This window comes from Fomitopsis serialis (assembly GCF_022376445.1).
Source record: "Fomitopsis serialis strain Sig1Antser10 chromosome Unknown B0H18scaffold_166, whole genome shotgun sequence".
In the NCBI taxonomy this organism is placed as follows: Eukaryota; Fungi; Basidiomycota; class Agaricomycetes; order Polyporales; family Fomitopsidaceae; genus Fomitopsis; species Fomitopsis serialis.
In genome coordinates, this window is record NW_025955126.1 from 30600 (window position 1) to 46604 (window position 16005).

The following is a 16005-nucleotide window of genomic DNA, read 5'->3' on the forward strand; positions in this document are numbered from 1 at the left end:
GCCCGACATCGGACGCCCGACATCGGACGCCGGACGAACGAGGTCGGACGAATGAGGTCGGATGAACGAGGTCTGACGACCACAATCACATACTCAATAGTCATACAAGTCACTCAGTATACATTCAATAATTATGGAGGAGTGAACTCCATTGACGTCCAGCCTCTCCTACACATGTATACACCACCCATGTTGTGTCATATGTACAGGGAAATCTAACCACGGCGAAGTCTTTTGGTAACCCGCTGCTCCTCCTTAGGAGACCCATGCACCCCTTTCCGCCCACGCTTCCTTATCCTCGCGCCGATTGCGGAGGCATCGGATCCGGTGCCCGGAGGATTCATAAGTCGCTTCGTCCGCTGAGGAACCTCCCGCCATTCTCGGGCCAATGCCTTGCAGGCATAAAGGAGGCGCTCCTTGACGAAAACATGGTCGTGGAGTGTCTGAAGTACGTGTTCCGGCAAATTATACTTATCGCGATTACTCGATAACGCCATTTCCAGATCGTGCAGCAGCATTCCAATCGTCAGAGCGACGGTCAGTGCCTCATCAACACTGATGGAAGTGTCCTTCATGCTCGTCGTTATCCGGGTGAGCCAGGACTTGAATGCTCTGATCTCGGTTGCGTTCGTGTGGACAGCGGGCGGGCAATGAGACTTCCGGTAGGACCACATACCCCATTCCCAAGTCTTGGTCGTATGCCAAGATCCGGCGTGTGACTGTCAGGATATCATTGCTCAGCATGGAGAGTACACACTCACAATGCGGAAGCTTACCAACGGTGCAATGACTTCCAACAGCGCACAATAGTATTGCTTCTTGACAGTTCCCGCAGAAACCTTAGCCGATCGAACATGTCGTCCCTCATTTTGGCAGGAGCCCCGATCTCAATCTCACAATCGTCATCGGGTCCGCTGACGATGGCGACGACAGGCGATTTATGGCCGCTTGATCACCGCCGTCCGCCCGGGGCACTGAGTGCGATGCGACCGCCATCGGTACATCAGTTGTACGGAAGGTCCTGAGGAGCCCTGGCGACCCGTACGGCGCATTGCATTGTGGGGCAACGGCTTGCCCGAGCGAGCGGTCTTTTCCAAAGGCACGGACGGTAAGCGTGCAGCACTATTGCGCTCACCGGGCAATGAGGCTGTATTGAACGGTTGGGATGGTCCGGCACCGTTCCTATCCGCCCGACGCTGTCGGGGCACCACCCGCGGTGGCGGACAAGGCGAATCCGACCGCGGCCCGGGGCTGCCCTGATGGAGTGGACTGCTCATGCGCTCGATAACGAGACCCGATGTCAACTTGACAGGCGCCGTTCGTCGCTTCACATTCGGCCGTGTCGCCGGACGATGAGATGGCGCCGGACTAAAAAGATCGGACGGAAAAGGGCGATCAGCTCGTCCCTTGCCTTTCCGATCCACCGGGACGAAGACTGGTTGCAGGATTGGCGACGACACAGCGGATGGGATGCCCGTGTCTGATGCGGGCAGGATGTCAGAATGCGGACTTTGCTTTACCGTCAACATGTCGATGTCAAGCTCCGATTGCAGGTTCGCCAGGGGCGATGGCGCGGCTCCCGGCGAAGACAGGGCGGCCGACCTTTCTTGCTCGTGAGGAGGGGGGGGCGGGGTAGCGGGATCGCTTCCAGTTGACGAGCTCGATGATTGGCACGTCGACGAAGAAGAGGACGATTCCTTGTCAGATGAATCATGCTGGTTGGCGATATCCTCTTCACTGTGTGCCTCATCCGACTGGTGTCCGGGTTGATTGTCCCGCTCATCATCACCGTCGGAAGCATCACTGTCTTTCGCCGGAGTCACGCTAGCACGCTTTGAGGGACGTCCATTCGACCGACGACCCTTCGGACGGGGGGACGACTGACGGCGCGGCGTGCGCTCCGGGCAGCGCGGCGGGAAGCAGTCCTCGGCTCCTCATGCTCCAGAGACACGATTTCGCTTTGATGGTTTCGGTAGGCAATGAAACGCATCACAAAGGCAAGCCGTGAGGAATTAGCCCTTGTACGCCAGTGTGCGATAAGAGAGTCAACCTCCGCCTGTTTCAGATGCGACGGTTCTTGGAGGGTGACACCGTCAGGAAGCGACCCGGCCTCGAGAAGCTTCTCCGGAGTCGCCTGGAGAGCGACCCAGGGGACTTTCAACTTCGGCATATTTGTATAGGCCACTGTTGCATCACTGTCAGCACCCAATGATATCACACAGATTGGATGCATACCGTAATGAAGCCGGACGAAGTCAGAAATAAAAGCCTTCTTGTTCCGTAGATTTTTGAAGCACTCGGCGCCGTGGTGGGGCATACAGGGGGTGTTGTCATCGTACATCTCCCAGTCAATCTTCGGCACACCCCGCTTACTCGCCCTGACATCCGCATCACTCTCCTCCGATAAGTCCTCGCCCGCTGCAATGAGGAAATTGTGCATGAGCTACCCGGACTAGCCAGGACATGGTGGAGGCCATTCACGTACCGAACAATTTGTGCCCATAGTCCTTGAATAGATCTCGGAACCCGTCCGCACGTTTGTAGTCGGGGTACATGTCCTTGAATTTCACCCGACCCGCTGCACGCTGGGCGTTGGGGTCGACAAGGTCGTTGCAATCAAAGCTGGTGATAACGGAAGGATGAGAATATATGGAGTCAATTACAACGGTGGTACTCACTCGATTAAACACGGTTTCCCTTCCAGGGATTTGTAAACGGCGTGGACGAACACACGCATGCCGAAGTTCCTCCAGACGTAATTTGCGAAGTCTAACATGACCGCTTTGCTCTTCCGAACGATGTTCCGGTCCTGCAATTCATGAGGTTGACCTTCCGAGTTCCATCGGACGGCCTCCTGCTTGTACTCCCGCTGTTTCGCCCGGGGCAGACTGTTGGCCAGATTGCGCAGCTCCTTTTGATAAGTCGCGAGAAAGTCCTTGTCTCCGTGGGTGACCCCAGTCACAGCCATCTTCTCATCCAACTCCGCGGGCATGTGCCAAGCTACCACACGGTGCCAGTTGAGCCGCCGGCCGAACACAGCAGGACGGTCTTTCCGTTTCTTGTTCTTAACAGGTGCGGCATTGTAAAACCAAGCCCGAACAGCCTGATTAATCATTATACAATGTATCCGCACTGCACGACAACCTACGTACCTTTTTTCCCTCCTTCTTCAACGGCTTTCCCCGGTGGGCCTCCAACTTCTCGACGGCACGCGAGCGGACATCTTTACGGTCATTTGAGTCACCTGCCTTCCACTCCGGGAGGAAGCTACGCAGGATGAGGAGTTCACCAGGAGTATACGATGTGGCCGGCATGGTGGGTGGAGAGAGCTAAGGTGGGATTAATGCACATCCGCATATCGGCAAGGCGGCTAACAATTGGGTAGACCCAACCGGACATGATGACAGCTTGGCTTGAGTACCGGGATGAGTATCTGCAGCACATGTACACTGCCCATGCCCCACCGACACCCGACGATACCGGCGAAGCGACATGCGACAAATGCTCGGCTGGGTCCGCAGAGTGGAAGTGCCTCTCTTGCTTCGGCCGGCCGGTGCTCTGCGATTCATGCTGCCTGTGGGAGCACGCCCGCCTGCCTTTCCATCGCCTGGAGCAATGGACCAATGCGGGTTTCTGGGCCCCTTCCTGGCTTCGAACCCTAGGCCTTCGCATTCACCTCGGTCACGAAGGCGCTCCATGTCCGTGTGTTGACGAGCCCGACAATGAGAGTGACTGGTCGGATGACGATTCTTGCAATGAATCCGACAGTGGTGAAGAGGATGAGGAAACCCTCGGTGATCCCCTGCGTGATGCGGCCGGGGTTGAGCGGGCTCCGGAAATGCATATGACAATTGTCGATACGTCCGCCGTGCACTTCCTCCGCGTCGAATGCTGCCGTTGCCCTCAGGCGGAGTCAATTCGCGGTCAGCTCCTCCAGGCCGGGCTTTACCCGGCAAGCCAGCTGAATGTCAAAACGTGTTTTACCTTCGACGTTCTGGATGACTTCCTCCTCGACAATCTCGAATGCAAGACGTCCGCGATGAACTATTATCGCCGACTTCGCCGGAAGACCAATCCGGCATTCCCGCATCGTGTGCCGGTAAGTCATGTCACCCTTGCGGACGGTTCGCCTTGTTCATTAGCACACTGCAGGATCGCTATGCGGAATTCATTCGTACAACAAGACAATGGACGCTTCTCCGGGCTATGATGCAGTTCGGATTCGGGCCGACATGGCGGGGCGAACCGGGCACGGGCGACCTTGCACTATTTTGTGCTGCCTGCCCACAGCCCGGAGTGAACATTCCAGATGACTGGGACAGTGACCCGAATGTGTGAGTGACCGGGCCGTAAGCCGGGAGCAGCAATTGAACGTACGGACAGGTACATTTACGCTCGAGGCTATGTCATGGACGGTAACTTCTCCGCCGAGCATATGAAGATGCGGAAGCCGGGAAACGATGTTCCGCTTATGCCCGGGAAGGCGTTCATGGTGATGGATGAAGAATTAGCACCTCATTTGAAGTCATCCACTGATATAAAAATGGTGCGTGTGGTGAAAGTTGTGTTGAGGGTTGTGCTGATTCAGTACAAGAAACCGACATGCAATGACCACCAAGCTATCGCTCGGGCCAATGCTCACCGCCACAAATTACAGTCTACGGGAATTGGGGCCACGGCTTGCTCACGGCACGGATGTTTCTTTCCACATGTGGTTGTCAACTTCCAGGCCGGTGAGCGGCAGAAGAACATGGATTACACGCTGTCGGAAGCTATGAGTTACCGATCGGACGGCATTCGGAACGCCATCGTGCTGTACGACGTGATGTGTCAGTATGGGGTGCACCTTCCAAAACGCTTCAAGGACGGTCCGCGGCTCCGGATGCCGCGGGGCCTTACCCTTTACCTCGGCATCGGCTTGTTCCATGTACATGGCCACCAGTCGAAGTGCCTCCTCGAGTACGCCCCGACGTTCATGCGCGGCGCCGGACAAGTGGATGGGGAGATCGTCGAAACGATGTGGTCTCCATTGGGTAAGGTGTTCGGAAGTGCTCGGACGATGGCGACGTCGCATCGGCAAGAAACTCTTGACCGTCATATGAACGACTGGAATTGGCGGAAAATGGTCTCATTAGGTGCGGGAAGCAAATCAACTGTCCGGTGTTGCAGGTTCTCACCCCCTTCCAGTCCCAGCATTGAAGAAGCGCATTGCCGCAAACCGGGTACTCCTTGAGAGCTTCCGAGAGGCGCTGGAGGACCAGGAAGCCGGGATCGAAGCCGACATCCTGGCTCATGGATGTCAGCGGTCGCGGAAGCCCACAAAAAGCGTGTGAAGGATGTATCAGTGATGGACACATTTGAGGTTCAGGGCCAGCATGGTGGGTGGCGGGTGGCGGATATTACACCACTGATCGCTGACATGTAGAGTAGCTCCGTCAAGGGCGGAAATACAAATCGGTCTGACCGAAAAAGAAGGTGATAACAACACCATCGTCGGAGCAGCGGAGTGGATGGTTGAGGGAATGAGATTGAGGATGCACAGTGCGTAATTACAATCCCGCCGCCGACATTCAACGCTCACACTCCGACAGAATGCGCTGCAGCGGGTAGTAAGGGCCTATGGGACAAAGACAACGGCAGAGCAGCGTTTGAACATCGCAAAACAGAGAAAACGGCTCGAACTCCGGATCGAGCGCTTCCTAAGGAAGGGGGAGGAGATTGTGGGTACGAACGAATGGGACGACGGTCGGCAGCATACCGAGGTTATCGATGACAACGGTGACCTATCCGACTGGGAAGACATGCAGAACAACGGCCAAGCAGCCGCCGGCCCAACGTAACAGGCAATGTCCCGGCTTCTACTCCGAAATCAAGAAAGCGAGATGGGAGGGCAGCGGAGTGGCGGCCGTTGTCACTTCCATCGTCCTACTCTGTCGACACGATCAAGACTACGGACGTGCAGCCATATGCAAAAGCGGAACTGGAGCTACGAATCGGGCAAGCGAACGACATCTTGCACCAATTGCGGATATTGCTCAGCCAAAAGTCGTTTGTAATGCGAGCGAAGGTGCGCGATGCCAAGTCTCAGTCGCGGAAGACACGGGCGTGGGCGGATGTGCATGCCGTTCAGAAAGGAGTGGAACACCAGGCCCGTATGTACAGGAAGGTGCGGCATGCGATGACAGTGCTCGGAGCAACAACGTCAACACTTCGAAAGTACCAAAAATTGGTGCCTGACGATTTGAAGGTCAGCACAGCAATTGTAGAACCGAACCAGAGGGGGCAGCGACATACCCGGCTACCCTGGATATGGACGACGGATGTTCAAGGCGATATGAACGCAAATGAGACAATGACGGAATGTAAGCAGGTTGCCGGTCACAGTACATCTACAGAGTCATGATTTTTTACAGTACACCGTGTGCATTGGTTCCGAGCACGGTCACAGTTCGAGCGAGCCGAAGAAGAGGACAATATCCTCCGCCGAGAGCTGGATTCTGTCCGGAGATACTTTGAGTACGAGATGAAACGGTGGGCAGACCATGCCGCCCACCGGAAGAGCGGAAGGTATCCTGGGTATGCGGAGGTGTGCCGTCAGCGGCGACATATGTTCAAAATGCTCCAGAATGATGCTGAGACTGCATATGGTATCATGTACCTTGGACGGTAATACAAACGGCCTCCTTGTATATTTACCGCTGTCCGAATTTCCCAACACTTCGGGCGTCCGACCGCGGACGCCCGACCGCGGACGCCCGACCGCGGACGCCCGATGTCGGACGCCCGAGTCGGACGCCCGATGTCGGACGCCCGAGTCGGACGCCCGAGGTCGGACGCCCGATCGCGGACGTGTCCTCTTCCTACACTGTCATGGTTCAATAACGCGGACGAGGCACACAGGTTCATCATGTATTCGGTCATGCTACAAACGAACATATCTAATACCTAGCTAAAAGTCGACTGTCAGCCAACTGGTCTTCTTCACCTTCGCCCATTTGTGTACTTGGGGTCTAAGGTAGTATACAACGCAAAGCCTCTCCCTATTGGAATGTGATACGGAGTGAGGGATTAGGGCCCCGGAGAACAAGCCGCGCACCCGCCGGCGTACTGTAAGGTGAGGCCGAGGGTCGGGAGCTCTAATACCGTGTCGTTGTCCCCACCAATCGTGATGAGGAGATCGTACCAATCCTTTGCCGACATTCGGTCAAGGTGGAGGGGCGATCGGCGGTTGGTGATAACGGACATGGCATTGAATGGAGTACCCCACAAGGGGAGCACGTCCGCAATGTCGGGACAAATCCGAGTTGAGGCGAGCGCCGCATAGCCCATAGCATGCAACTCCGGATGAATTATCCGGAGCATGCCCGCAATGAGGGCGTGCTGCTCTGTCATTGCCCGGAACCAATCCCGGCCGGGAGATTGTTCCTCCGATAAAGTTGAGGACACCTGTGGCGGATATGTAGTGCCCTGGGGGAGACAACATCAGTCCGGCACTGCTGGTGCGCACTGCTGCATACCTGGTGACCTTGCTGGTACCAACCCGGGGAGAAAGATATGCACCCGGGATCCAGGCTTTGCCATTGTCCGGTTGCCGCGAAGTTGTCCGGGTGATTCCGCCATGTTGTCGAAGCCTGCCCACGAGACTTTGCGAGCATCGGATTGAGTAGAAACATATTTTCCCATATCTTAAGCTGCACGGTGTGTTTATTAGCATCACCATAAGCAGGGAAGGTATAACGCTCGCCTGCTGCTCGGCCGTTATGATACCAGGCAGGTACCAAAGCAGAACATGCCCCAGTGCATCGACGACGGTGGCGGGCTGTGTAAAAATACCGTCGCCGAGTTCGAGGGGCGGGAATTCCTTCATGGCGCGATGAAGGCGCGGCATTGTCCGGTCAGAGATTTCCGCCGGGATAGCCTCCGCATAATCCTCTGCATTCCAATTCACAAAAACTTGGCTTTGCAGTGAGCTTAGGTGTGTCGCCAACACATACACCATACTCACTTCGACGAAGAAAGGCTTCCTTAATAATTTCGACCATTTGGTGTGCCTGGCCGATCATTTCCACACTAAAGTCGGCGTCCGGCGCGGGCAACAGATTCTGCCCAGCGGTGCCAGCCAAGTAAGCTAGTCTATACTCATACAGTGCAATCATATAATTGGCCGCGCGAATGTCGAGACTGTCGGCGGACATGGCGGGAGGAGATTGTGTTGATCATGTGGGAAGGTTTGATGGGATTTTCACAGGGTCTGTATAGTTTGTACAACAGTCACACGCAAAAGCTGTGGCTGGTAAGTGTCTATTAATGGTGTTATATGCCCGGGAGATCGGGCAGGTCTCCTTGTGATCAGGGCATGATGGGAGCCCGGGCCGCACTTTCCGGCGGTACCTTATCACGATTCAATAGTAATTGGAACGTCAGCATTCGGGCACAACCGGGCTCCATCCGAAATGCTGAGGATGCACACTGGTGGTGTTTGGGATGGCTAAACTGACGAACCAGCCAACACTAAGGAAAGGAACAGAGAGGGAGCGGGCTGGCAAATGTTTAGTGGAAGTAAATACGTTCGGCTGAAGCCCGGCCGAGTTCGCGACCGCACGACGCTCAGGTATTAGCCGGTTGACAATATGTTGGCCGGCAGGGTTACAACGATGTGATCGGACGCCGGCCGCGCACCGATTGTTGGCAGTAGTCAAATGTCGGCCGCACAGATTGAAGTCCATGTATCATATAGAACATGTCGCCAGCTGTCCAGCAACAATAGGAGCATTGATACGGGTGCGATGTCGGCCGACCGGGCAACAGTGAGGCCAAGACAAATTGGATGAATCACAAAGAATTCCAGTATGCGGATCCCCGGGTGGTCGGCCGACCGGACTGTCACGGCTTGTCTTATGACCGGCCGCTGTGGGAGCAGCATCTTGTCCAACCACCGGCCGACTCGGTACAGACCCATCCGTCAGACCCTCGGCCGACCGGGTGTATATGGTGAGATTTGACCGTCGGCCGCTCCGTGAACGCCGACGAATCATACCATCGGCCGACCCGTGGGTGATGACAATACAGAACGTCAATCCGCACACACCCTGTGAGCCCTGGTTGGAAACACCCCCCCATCCAACTCGTCGGCCCATCCGAGGGTAGCCGGAAGTTCCATGCATCGGCCGACGCGGGTAATGACGGCTGAGTCAAACCGTCGGCCGACGTTGGGTGGCCGGGCAACAATAAGTGAATCTCATGTCGGGTGGCCGGGTAACAAACCGATAGTTTGACCCCATTATGTGTAATGTGTACAATCCCACTAGTTGTGAAAATATGATGATTCTGCATTGCTTGGTATTGCCGAGAAGGCGCGTACCATCTATTCCATTAGTCTGCTTCGAGCCTGAGGCTCTTGAACACTGTTTGCATCAGGTCGCGGAACTGCGGACGTAATTCGAAACAAGATACTCGTTCTTGGTCGTCTTCAACATGTCAGGTGCTTATCTGACACTGAGGAGCGGTGGCTGACCTCATGTTATCAAGACTGTCGTCAGCGCTTTGAGTGGTCGATATGGGTCACAGGTATCCCGCCTGCCAGTGGTTTGTCCTCGCAACACATCCTTAACGTCGGGATACTTCTCCACGAGAGTCATACAATCCATCTCGGATTCGCCACACTGTATCAGTGTACCTGACGCAGGCATTCAGAAGCCTATGTATGCATGAGGAGCGGTCCCAAAGCGGTCCATATGTTTCCTCTCCGCCATTTCTCGGTGTTATCCGTGACTGTGCCGAATAACAACAGGAAGTTCAGCGCGGACTCATTTCCGCGCGGCGTCTCTGTATTTCTCAGGCAATGCCAGGCAACGTAGGTAAGTCTTGTGTCATTGTGCGATGCTATCTCGTGATCTCTTACTGTCTAGCCCAGCGAATAACTAGCGACCGGGAATGCCATTCACGTCAGAGATATGTGTAGGACTGACAAGAGGTACATCAGGAAAAAACTCTCCTGTGAATGAGCAATAATTACACTGTATTCCGCGTAATGAAGAATAATTGTGCGCATTCGGTCACTTCCAGTAATATACCACACTAGCTAGGGTCCATGGGTCCCGGGTCTGAGTGCTCAATATTACTACGGAATTATTGAGTATTTTATACGTATTCCGCAGCACATTAGGAGCTATTCATGGACATTCTACAGTTGGATATCTCGCCGCATTCCGTGAAAGAGCAAACAATTAATGCATTGCATGAAGAACTACTACTAGTAGGTGCACTGTCGGGACCAGAACAAGAGCGAGGCGAGCAGCAGGAAAGCAGGCATGGAAGGTATCGAGAGCATGAGGGGGAAGATGAGGATTAAGTAGCTGATTACTATCTACAGTATCATTGCCACCATGACATCCAGGCTCATTCGCCGGGCACGACGAGTCTATTCATCGGGTATGTCACTCCAGTCGATCTTGGCGGCATTGCCAGGATGCATGCCAGGATGCATTGCGTGTCCCACCCTACGATAAAGAAGTCAGTTAAATTCACCATCACACGAAACAGGAGTGCTGTACGTCACGGCTGCGAAGACATCATGCATGACTCTGTGGTATCGCTTTGGGCGTTCGAGGCGGAAGGCAGTGAGCTGCATCATGTGGGCCTGGTACGCAGGTGCACTGGTGGCACTGAAGTCGGAAGCCTTGCTTAGGCCGAGTTTGCGATCTGATATTACTGACTCGACCTCAAAGACAGTAAGAGAACAAGACAACGCAAATTCAATTATCCAACATACCGCTGTCATAGCCAAGGCCATCATAGTCAGCGGAATCTCATACTCTGAGGGGGCACTTGACAGCGACGATGCGTATGTTCCACCATTTTGCAGCCCAGTACCGAGATACTGCATGTGCATGAAGAAAGCAGCATGTACTGCAGGCTTGACAAGTGAGTTCTCATACAGAGAACGGCGATCAAAACCATCCTGCAAGTAGAAACGTAAGTATTGGATACACGAGATCATTGGTACTACACACCGAGAGCGTCCAAGGATAAATGTAGTTCATGTTCTGTAGAAGAGCATCGCCGCCAGGTACATCATGGTTGCCTGCAGTTTGACTCATGGATTGATATGCATGTTCGACAGATGGCGTTACAGCACGTTTGATTGCAGTTCGAAAGAGCCCTAGTCGATGGGAAACCTGCAACAACATATCAGTAAAGAAGCCGCAGGCGTAGAGCAATAAAACCGACGTAAGCAGTCAAGGGTTTGACATAATCGCTGTAGGACCCTTTCTCCAATCGTTCTGAGACGTCGCCCTGGCCAGTGTACCCGAGCTTATCAGAGGCACTGATTAACGCCTCAAGAGCGATGTCTTCGAGACCAGCCTTGTCCATTGGATTAGTCATTTCCTGGAGGTCGTCGAAACTAGCATAGTCAACTGGGTCTTCGAATCCAAAAGCCATCATACGGTCACCGACGGTGTAGCTGTTATGGATTACTTGCTCCATCAGCGCACTCTGCGGCTTGATATCCATGGTCACACTTCGTGATTTGCAGTTGATGACAATGCACGTCCGTGGCATCCAACGGTCATCGTCGTCCTCACGGCCGGTATGACGATGGTGCTTCGCGACCTTGATTTTCGAAGCAGAGGGACGGATGATGGGCATCTAGTGAAGAGTTGACAACATTCCTGTCGAGGTCGTATAAGAATGACTCACCTCCGACTTCAGTTTCTCTTGCTGCTTTTTAGTCAGCTGCAACAGTGGTTCACGCAAACCCAGATTTAAGTACACATACTGAGGTTACACGGTACGGCACACATACCTTCTTTGACACGGTCTGCGCTAAAGCCGGTCCAGTCTCATCAACCACGTCCGAGTCATCATCACTATCCTTGATATATTTCGCTGCACCGCGGGAAACAGCGTAGGAGCTTGTGTTGTTGTTACGAGATGGAGGATTGACATCATCGTCCTCGCTCTCCACTTCTTCGTCCATGACAACGTCGGTGTCGTCAGTGGTCGGCGGTTCAGTAGGATATGAACCAACACTTGAGGAGCGTGAACCCCTCGAGCGGAAGCGAGGCGGGCCTTCAGCTTCAAGTTCATTCATTGTACCGATGTTATCCGCATGTCGATTACCTATCCCGGTGTCGGAACACAGAGGCACGCCGCACAAGCCAGATTGAGAAACAGTCCGCCATTTGAACGTACTGTGCTCACCTGCAGCAGTGAAAGTGACACGCTGCGACATATTATACTTGAGTGACTAAGATCAGAGTCAACAGATTGGATTCGGCTTACCTCTGCATCGAAGTCGTCACAGACCTCGCGATGTTCTGCCTCCTCATCGTCCTCGGCGCCTTCCTGCAGCTCGTCATCCACATCTCCTTCTTCACCATCCTCGTCCAAAGCGTCCTCCGCAAGATGAGAAACTGACATAGAGTGGGCCGGCCTTGCGGATGTGATTGCCTTGGAAGATTGAGACATGGCCTGTGAGGCTAGTCGTGACTCGTCCGCAGGTTCGCTATCTGAGCGGTCAACATCAATCCGAGCTGCCCGGTAGACTTTCTCTGAAGCATGACATTGGAGAACAATACTTGTAAGTAGATCAAAAGATACGTACTTTGAGTTGGCTTGGACAGTGCTCCCGAGGCGCCAGCAACCTTCAGCTTCTTTGAAGAGCGCTCTGTTTCTTTGTGGCTATCGGTGTTGAGCGACCTCGACGGCACCACGTCCTGAGGCGCCGTGTTCCTACCACCACCACTGCTACTGTTGACTTTCGCCGCCGACGAATCTGCTCTCTTCCGCTTAACCTGGGCTGCCTTCGACAAGCTCACTTCGCCCGCGGGTTGTTTCTTCTTCGCTACATCCAATAGATTAGAACTAAAGGTACGTCTAGTCTTCGCGAGACAGTATACCAGTTGTTGACTTCTTACTAGCTGTCTGGCGTTCCCCAGCAGTCTGCAAGCTTGACACGTCACGTCGAGGCTTTGGCACAATCTGAGCCCACTTGGTGTGAGCAGCTTGGGCTGTGACGCGCGCAGGCCGGTGAGCTGCAATTCAAAGGTTAGTGTGTGCGTATTAATTGTTGCATATATTCTTACCTTCCACGGGAGGCTCGTCGACCATGTCCTCGTGTGAGCTGTCTTGGTCGATCTTTGATATACGACCTACACGGCTAGCGCGAGGACGCTTTGCAGCTGCCGACATTCCTGGCTTAGGCGCTAGCAGTCAGTCAGGATGCCTCGACTTGAACAGGCATGAGGTAGCATTGAAAGCCACCGTCGAGGCACACGGACCCAGGACAACAGGATGGAGTTGTAAACAGCCAAGGCGTAAGTGATGCGCACCGTAGATGATTGTCTGTTAATGGAACGGCGACAGATCTACTGAATGGTTTTGTCGTCGAGACAACAAAGATGGGAGCTGTATGGTTGGTGTTCACGGTGAGTCTTCGATGCTGCCAGTCTTCGAGGTAGTATTAAATGGTTGAATAGAGTTTCATGAAGGGAAGGATGCAAATGCGAACAGAGACGTGAAAGAGAGGAAATGCGCTGGCGGGTTAGGGTGCGGTGTGTGTTGTGACGCCGTGATGCCTTTCACTCTCACAGCTCGGCAACTTGCAGCGACTGCGTGACCAAACTTTACGCCTGACCGAGCCGCGCGCCGTCGACCATCGATCTCTGGACCCAACGTCGACGCTCGCCGTGTCCTCCTCCACCGTCTTTCTCTGCATCTGGGCTCCTTAATTTATTTGTACTTTAGTAAGCTGTGATTCTTGCACGGCCTCGATACATGCTGACAACTGGGCTTCCTAGCCTCTCCGTGTACTATATCAAACCCGATTCCCGAATCATAATGCCGTACACTTGCAACGGATGCACCGCGAGCTTTGCACAACGCGGACCATACCTACAGCATCTTCAACAGAGTGAAAGACCGGCCTGCCAGCTCGCACGCAGGCAACATGAGGAATCTGTACGACGTCCGACTCGTCGGGCTAGCCATCGGCGAGCCACACATTCACGTGTTCCTAGTCATTCACATTCCTCGGGATCTAGGAGCGCCAGATCCACACCTGCATCGGCCACAAATGAAGACGGAGACCACGAAGATGATCCCGTGCCATTCGAGGGTGATTACTTCGGTGCTGCGGGCGACTATGCTGGTGGTGATCTTCCGTTTGGCGACGAGGACCCTGTTGACATGGATCTTGACTCCCGGCGTGAACCAGCAGAAGAGTCAAGCGATGACGAAGCTTCCGACGACGATGCTGTCGGAAATGATGTTGTTCAGCCCACCTTGGAGACCGAGCGAGATGGGCATCCGCTTCCCCCTCCACCTCTAGGTCATCGCATACCCCGGGAACCGCCTTCTGCCGCTCACTCGGGGGACGAAGATGAGGCTGCACAGCCTGCTACCCAGGACGTACAGAATGCTGCTGCAGGTCCAGGCGGAGTTAACCCCGCGGAGCATACACAAATCTGCGAGCCACCCGAGCACATCGTCCCATTTGGTGGCAAGGCTGGCCAACCGACACAGCCAGGTCAAGTACCACGCTCTGGCTACACGACGTATGAAGACACGGTAGATCCGAAGGCAAACAATCCTTACGCACCATTCGCTTCACGTCTGGACTGGGAGATCGCACGCTGGGCCAAACTTCGCGGGTCAGGATCGACTGCGTTCTCTGATCTTCTCGCTATCAAAGAGGTCTGTTTCCGATTCGGTCAGTCATGCTTTATTCCTTACTTATCGAATCAATTCTAGGTTCGCGAACTGTTGGGCTTGTCGTACAAGAACAGTGACGAGCTGAACAAGATCATCGACGAGCAGCTTCCTAATCGACGGCCCGCTTTTCATCGCTTCGAGGCTTGCGTCGGCGGCGAGCACTTCGAGATGTTCTGCCGTGACATTCTCGAGTGTATCCGTGCGCTCTATGGTGACCCTGAGCATGCGGCATACCTATGCGTTGCACCAGAGCGTCACTATGCCGACGCTGACCAGACACTCCGTTTGTACCATGATCTCCATACTGGAGAGTGGTGGTGGGCAACACAAGTACGTTTATCTCCGAGTCTTCAATCTACTCAAACTTTACTGACTGTACACTGTGCAGAAGATACTCGAGAAGGAGGCGCCGGGGGCGACGGTCATCCCCATAATCATATCGTCAGATAAGACTCAGTTGACGATGTTCCGAAACAAGACGGCATACCCCGTCTATCTTACGATTGGGAACCTTCCAAAGGAGATCCGTCGCAAGCCATCACATCGCGGACAGATTCTTCTCGCCTACCTTCCCACAAGCCGCCTCGAGCATATCAAGAACAAAGCAGCCCGCCGCCGGACTGTGGCAAATGTCTTCCACGCATGTATGTCGATGATCATGGAACCTTTGCAGAAACCTGGTGTAGAAGGTATCCCCATGACGAGCGGCGACGGTATACAGTGGCGCTGCCATCCGATCCTTGCCGTGTATGTCGGGGACTATCCCGAACAAGTCCTCGTAACAGGAACATACACCGGCGAGTGTCCAATCTGCCATTGCCCTCACGACGACCTCGGGGCTTACCCATGCATGTCCGATTATCGCGATGTCGACGAGGTCTTCGCCGCTCTAGGTCTCTGTGGTACAGCCGATTACAACAACACTTGCGACGCCGCCGGCATTAAGCCGCTCCAACATCCATTCTGGGAGAACCTCCCATACGTCGACATCTATCGGTCAATCACACCAGATATCTTACATCAGCTCTATCAAGGGATCGTCAAGCACTTGCTCGCTTGGCTCACTAGCATTGTCGGCGAGGACGAGATCGACGCTCGGGTTCGGCGACTACCACCCAATCATACCATCCGCATATTCCGTAAAGGAATCACTGGCTTAACGCGTGTTACAGGTACATCAGGAAAACATGAAATCTGTCTGACGGCCCTGTCAGGGGGTTCAGAAGCCTTCAGAAGCCTTCAGATTGCTTCAGATTGCTTCAGATTTTCAGCCCTCATGACCTCGTTTTT

At 54.1% G+C, this 16005-nt stretch overlaps 4 protein-coding genes across 4 annotated transcripts; 1 reads left to right on the forward strand and 3 right to left on the reverse strand.

Moving 5' to 3' along the window:
* Positions 1-1182: 1182 nt before the first annotated feature.
* On the reverse strand, positions 1183-3314 carry B0H18DRAFT_959964 (uncharacterized protein; the record flags this gene model as incomplete). Its single annotated transcript, XM_048042883.1, has 7 exons — positions 1183-1368; positions 1521-1832; positions 1886-2184; positions 2236-2418; positions 2486-2622; positions 2679-3103; positions 3153-3314. The coding sequence occupies 7 exons, from the start codon at positions 3312-3314 to the stop codon at positions 1183-1185; spliced, it is 1704 nt and encodes a 567-aa protein (XP_047886447.1).
* An 83-nt stretch (positions 3315-3397) lies between these two features.
* B0H18DRAFT_1087886 (uncharacterized protein) lies at positions 3398-5333 on the forward strand (the record flags this gene model as incomplete). The annotated part of the gene is made up of 5 exons (XM_048032211.1): positions 3398-4099; positions 4153-4334; positions 4384-4546; positions 4589-5135; positions 5170-5333. 5 exons carry the CDS (start codon positions 3398-3400, stop codon positions 5331-5333), a joined length of 1758 nt encoding a protein of 585 aa, XP_047886448.1.
* Positions 5334-6949: 1616 nt separating this feature from the next.
* B0H18DRAFT_1125737 (uncharacterized protein) lies at positions 6950-8195 on the reverse strand (the record flags this gene model as incomplete). Its single annotated transcript, XM_048035052.1, has 5 exons — positions 6950-7040; positions 7109-7467; positions 7518-7631; positions 7718-7953; positions 8006-8195. 5 exons carry the CDS (start codon positions 8193-8195, stop codon positions 6950-6952), a joined length of 990 nt encoding a protein of 329 aa, XP_047886449.1.
* A 2225-nt stretch (positions 8196-10420) lies between these two features.
* On the reverse strand, positions 10421-13194 carry B0H18DRAFT_1125738 (uncharacterized protein; the record flags this gene model as incomplete). Its single annotated transcript, XM_048035053.1, has 11 exons — positions 10421-10499; positions 10554-10720; positions 10772-10960; positions 11013-11177; positions 11230-11649; positions 11701-11736; positions 11807-12250; positions 12286-12554; positions 12608-12847; positions 12903-13037; positions 13089-13194. 11 exons carry the CDS (start codon positions 13192-13194, stop codon positions 10421-10423), a joined length of 2250 nt encoding a protein of 749 aa, XP_047886450.1.
* Positions 13195-16005: the final 2811 nt, after the last annotated feature.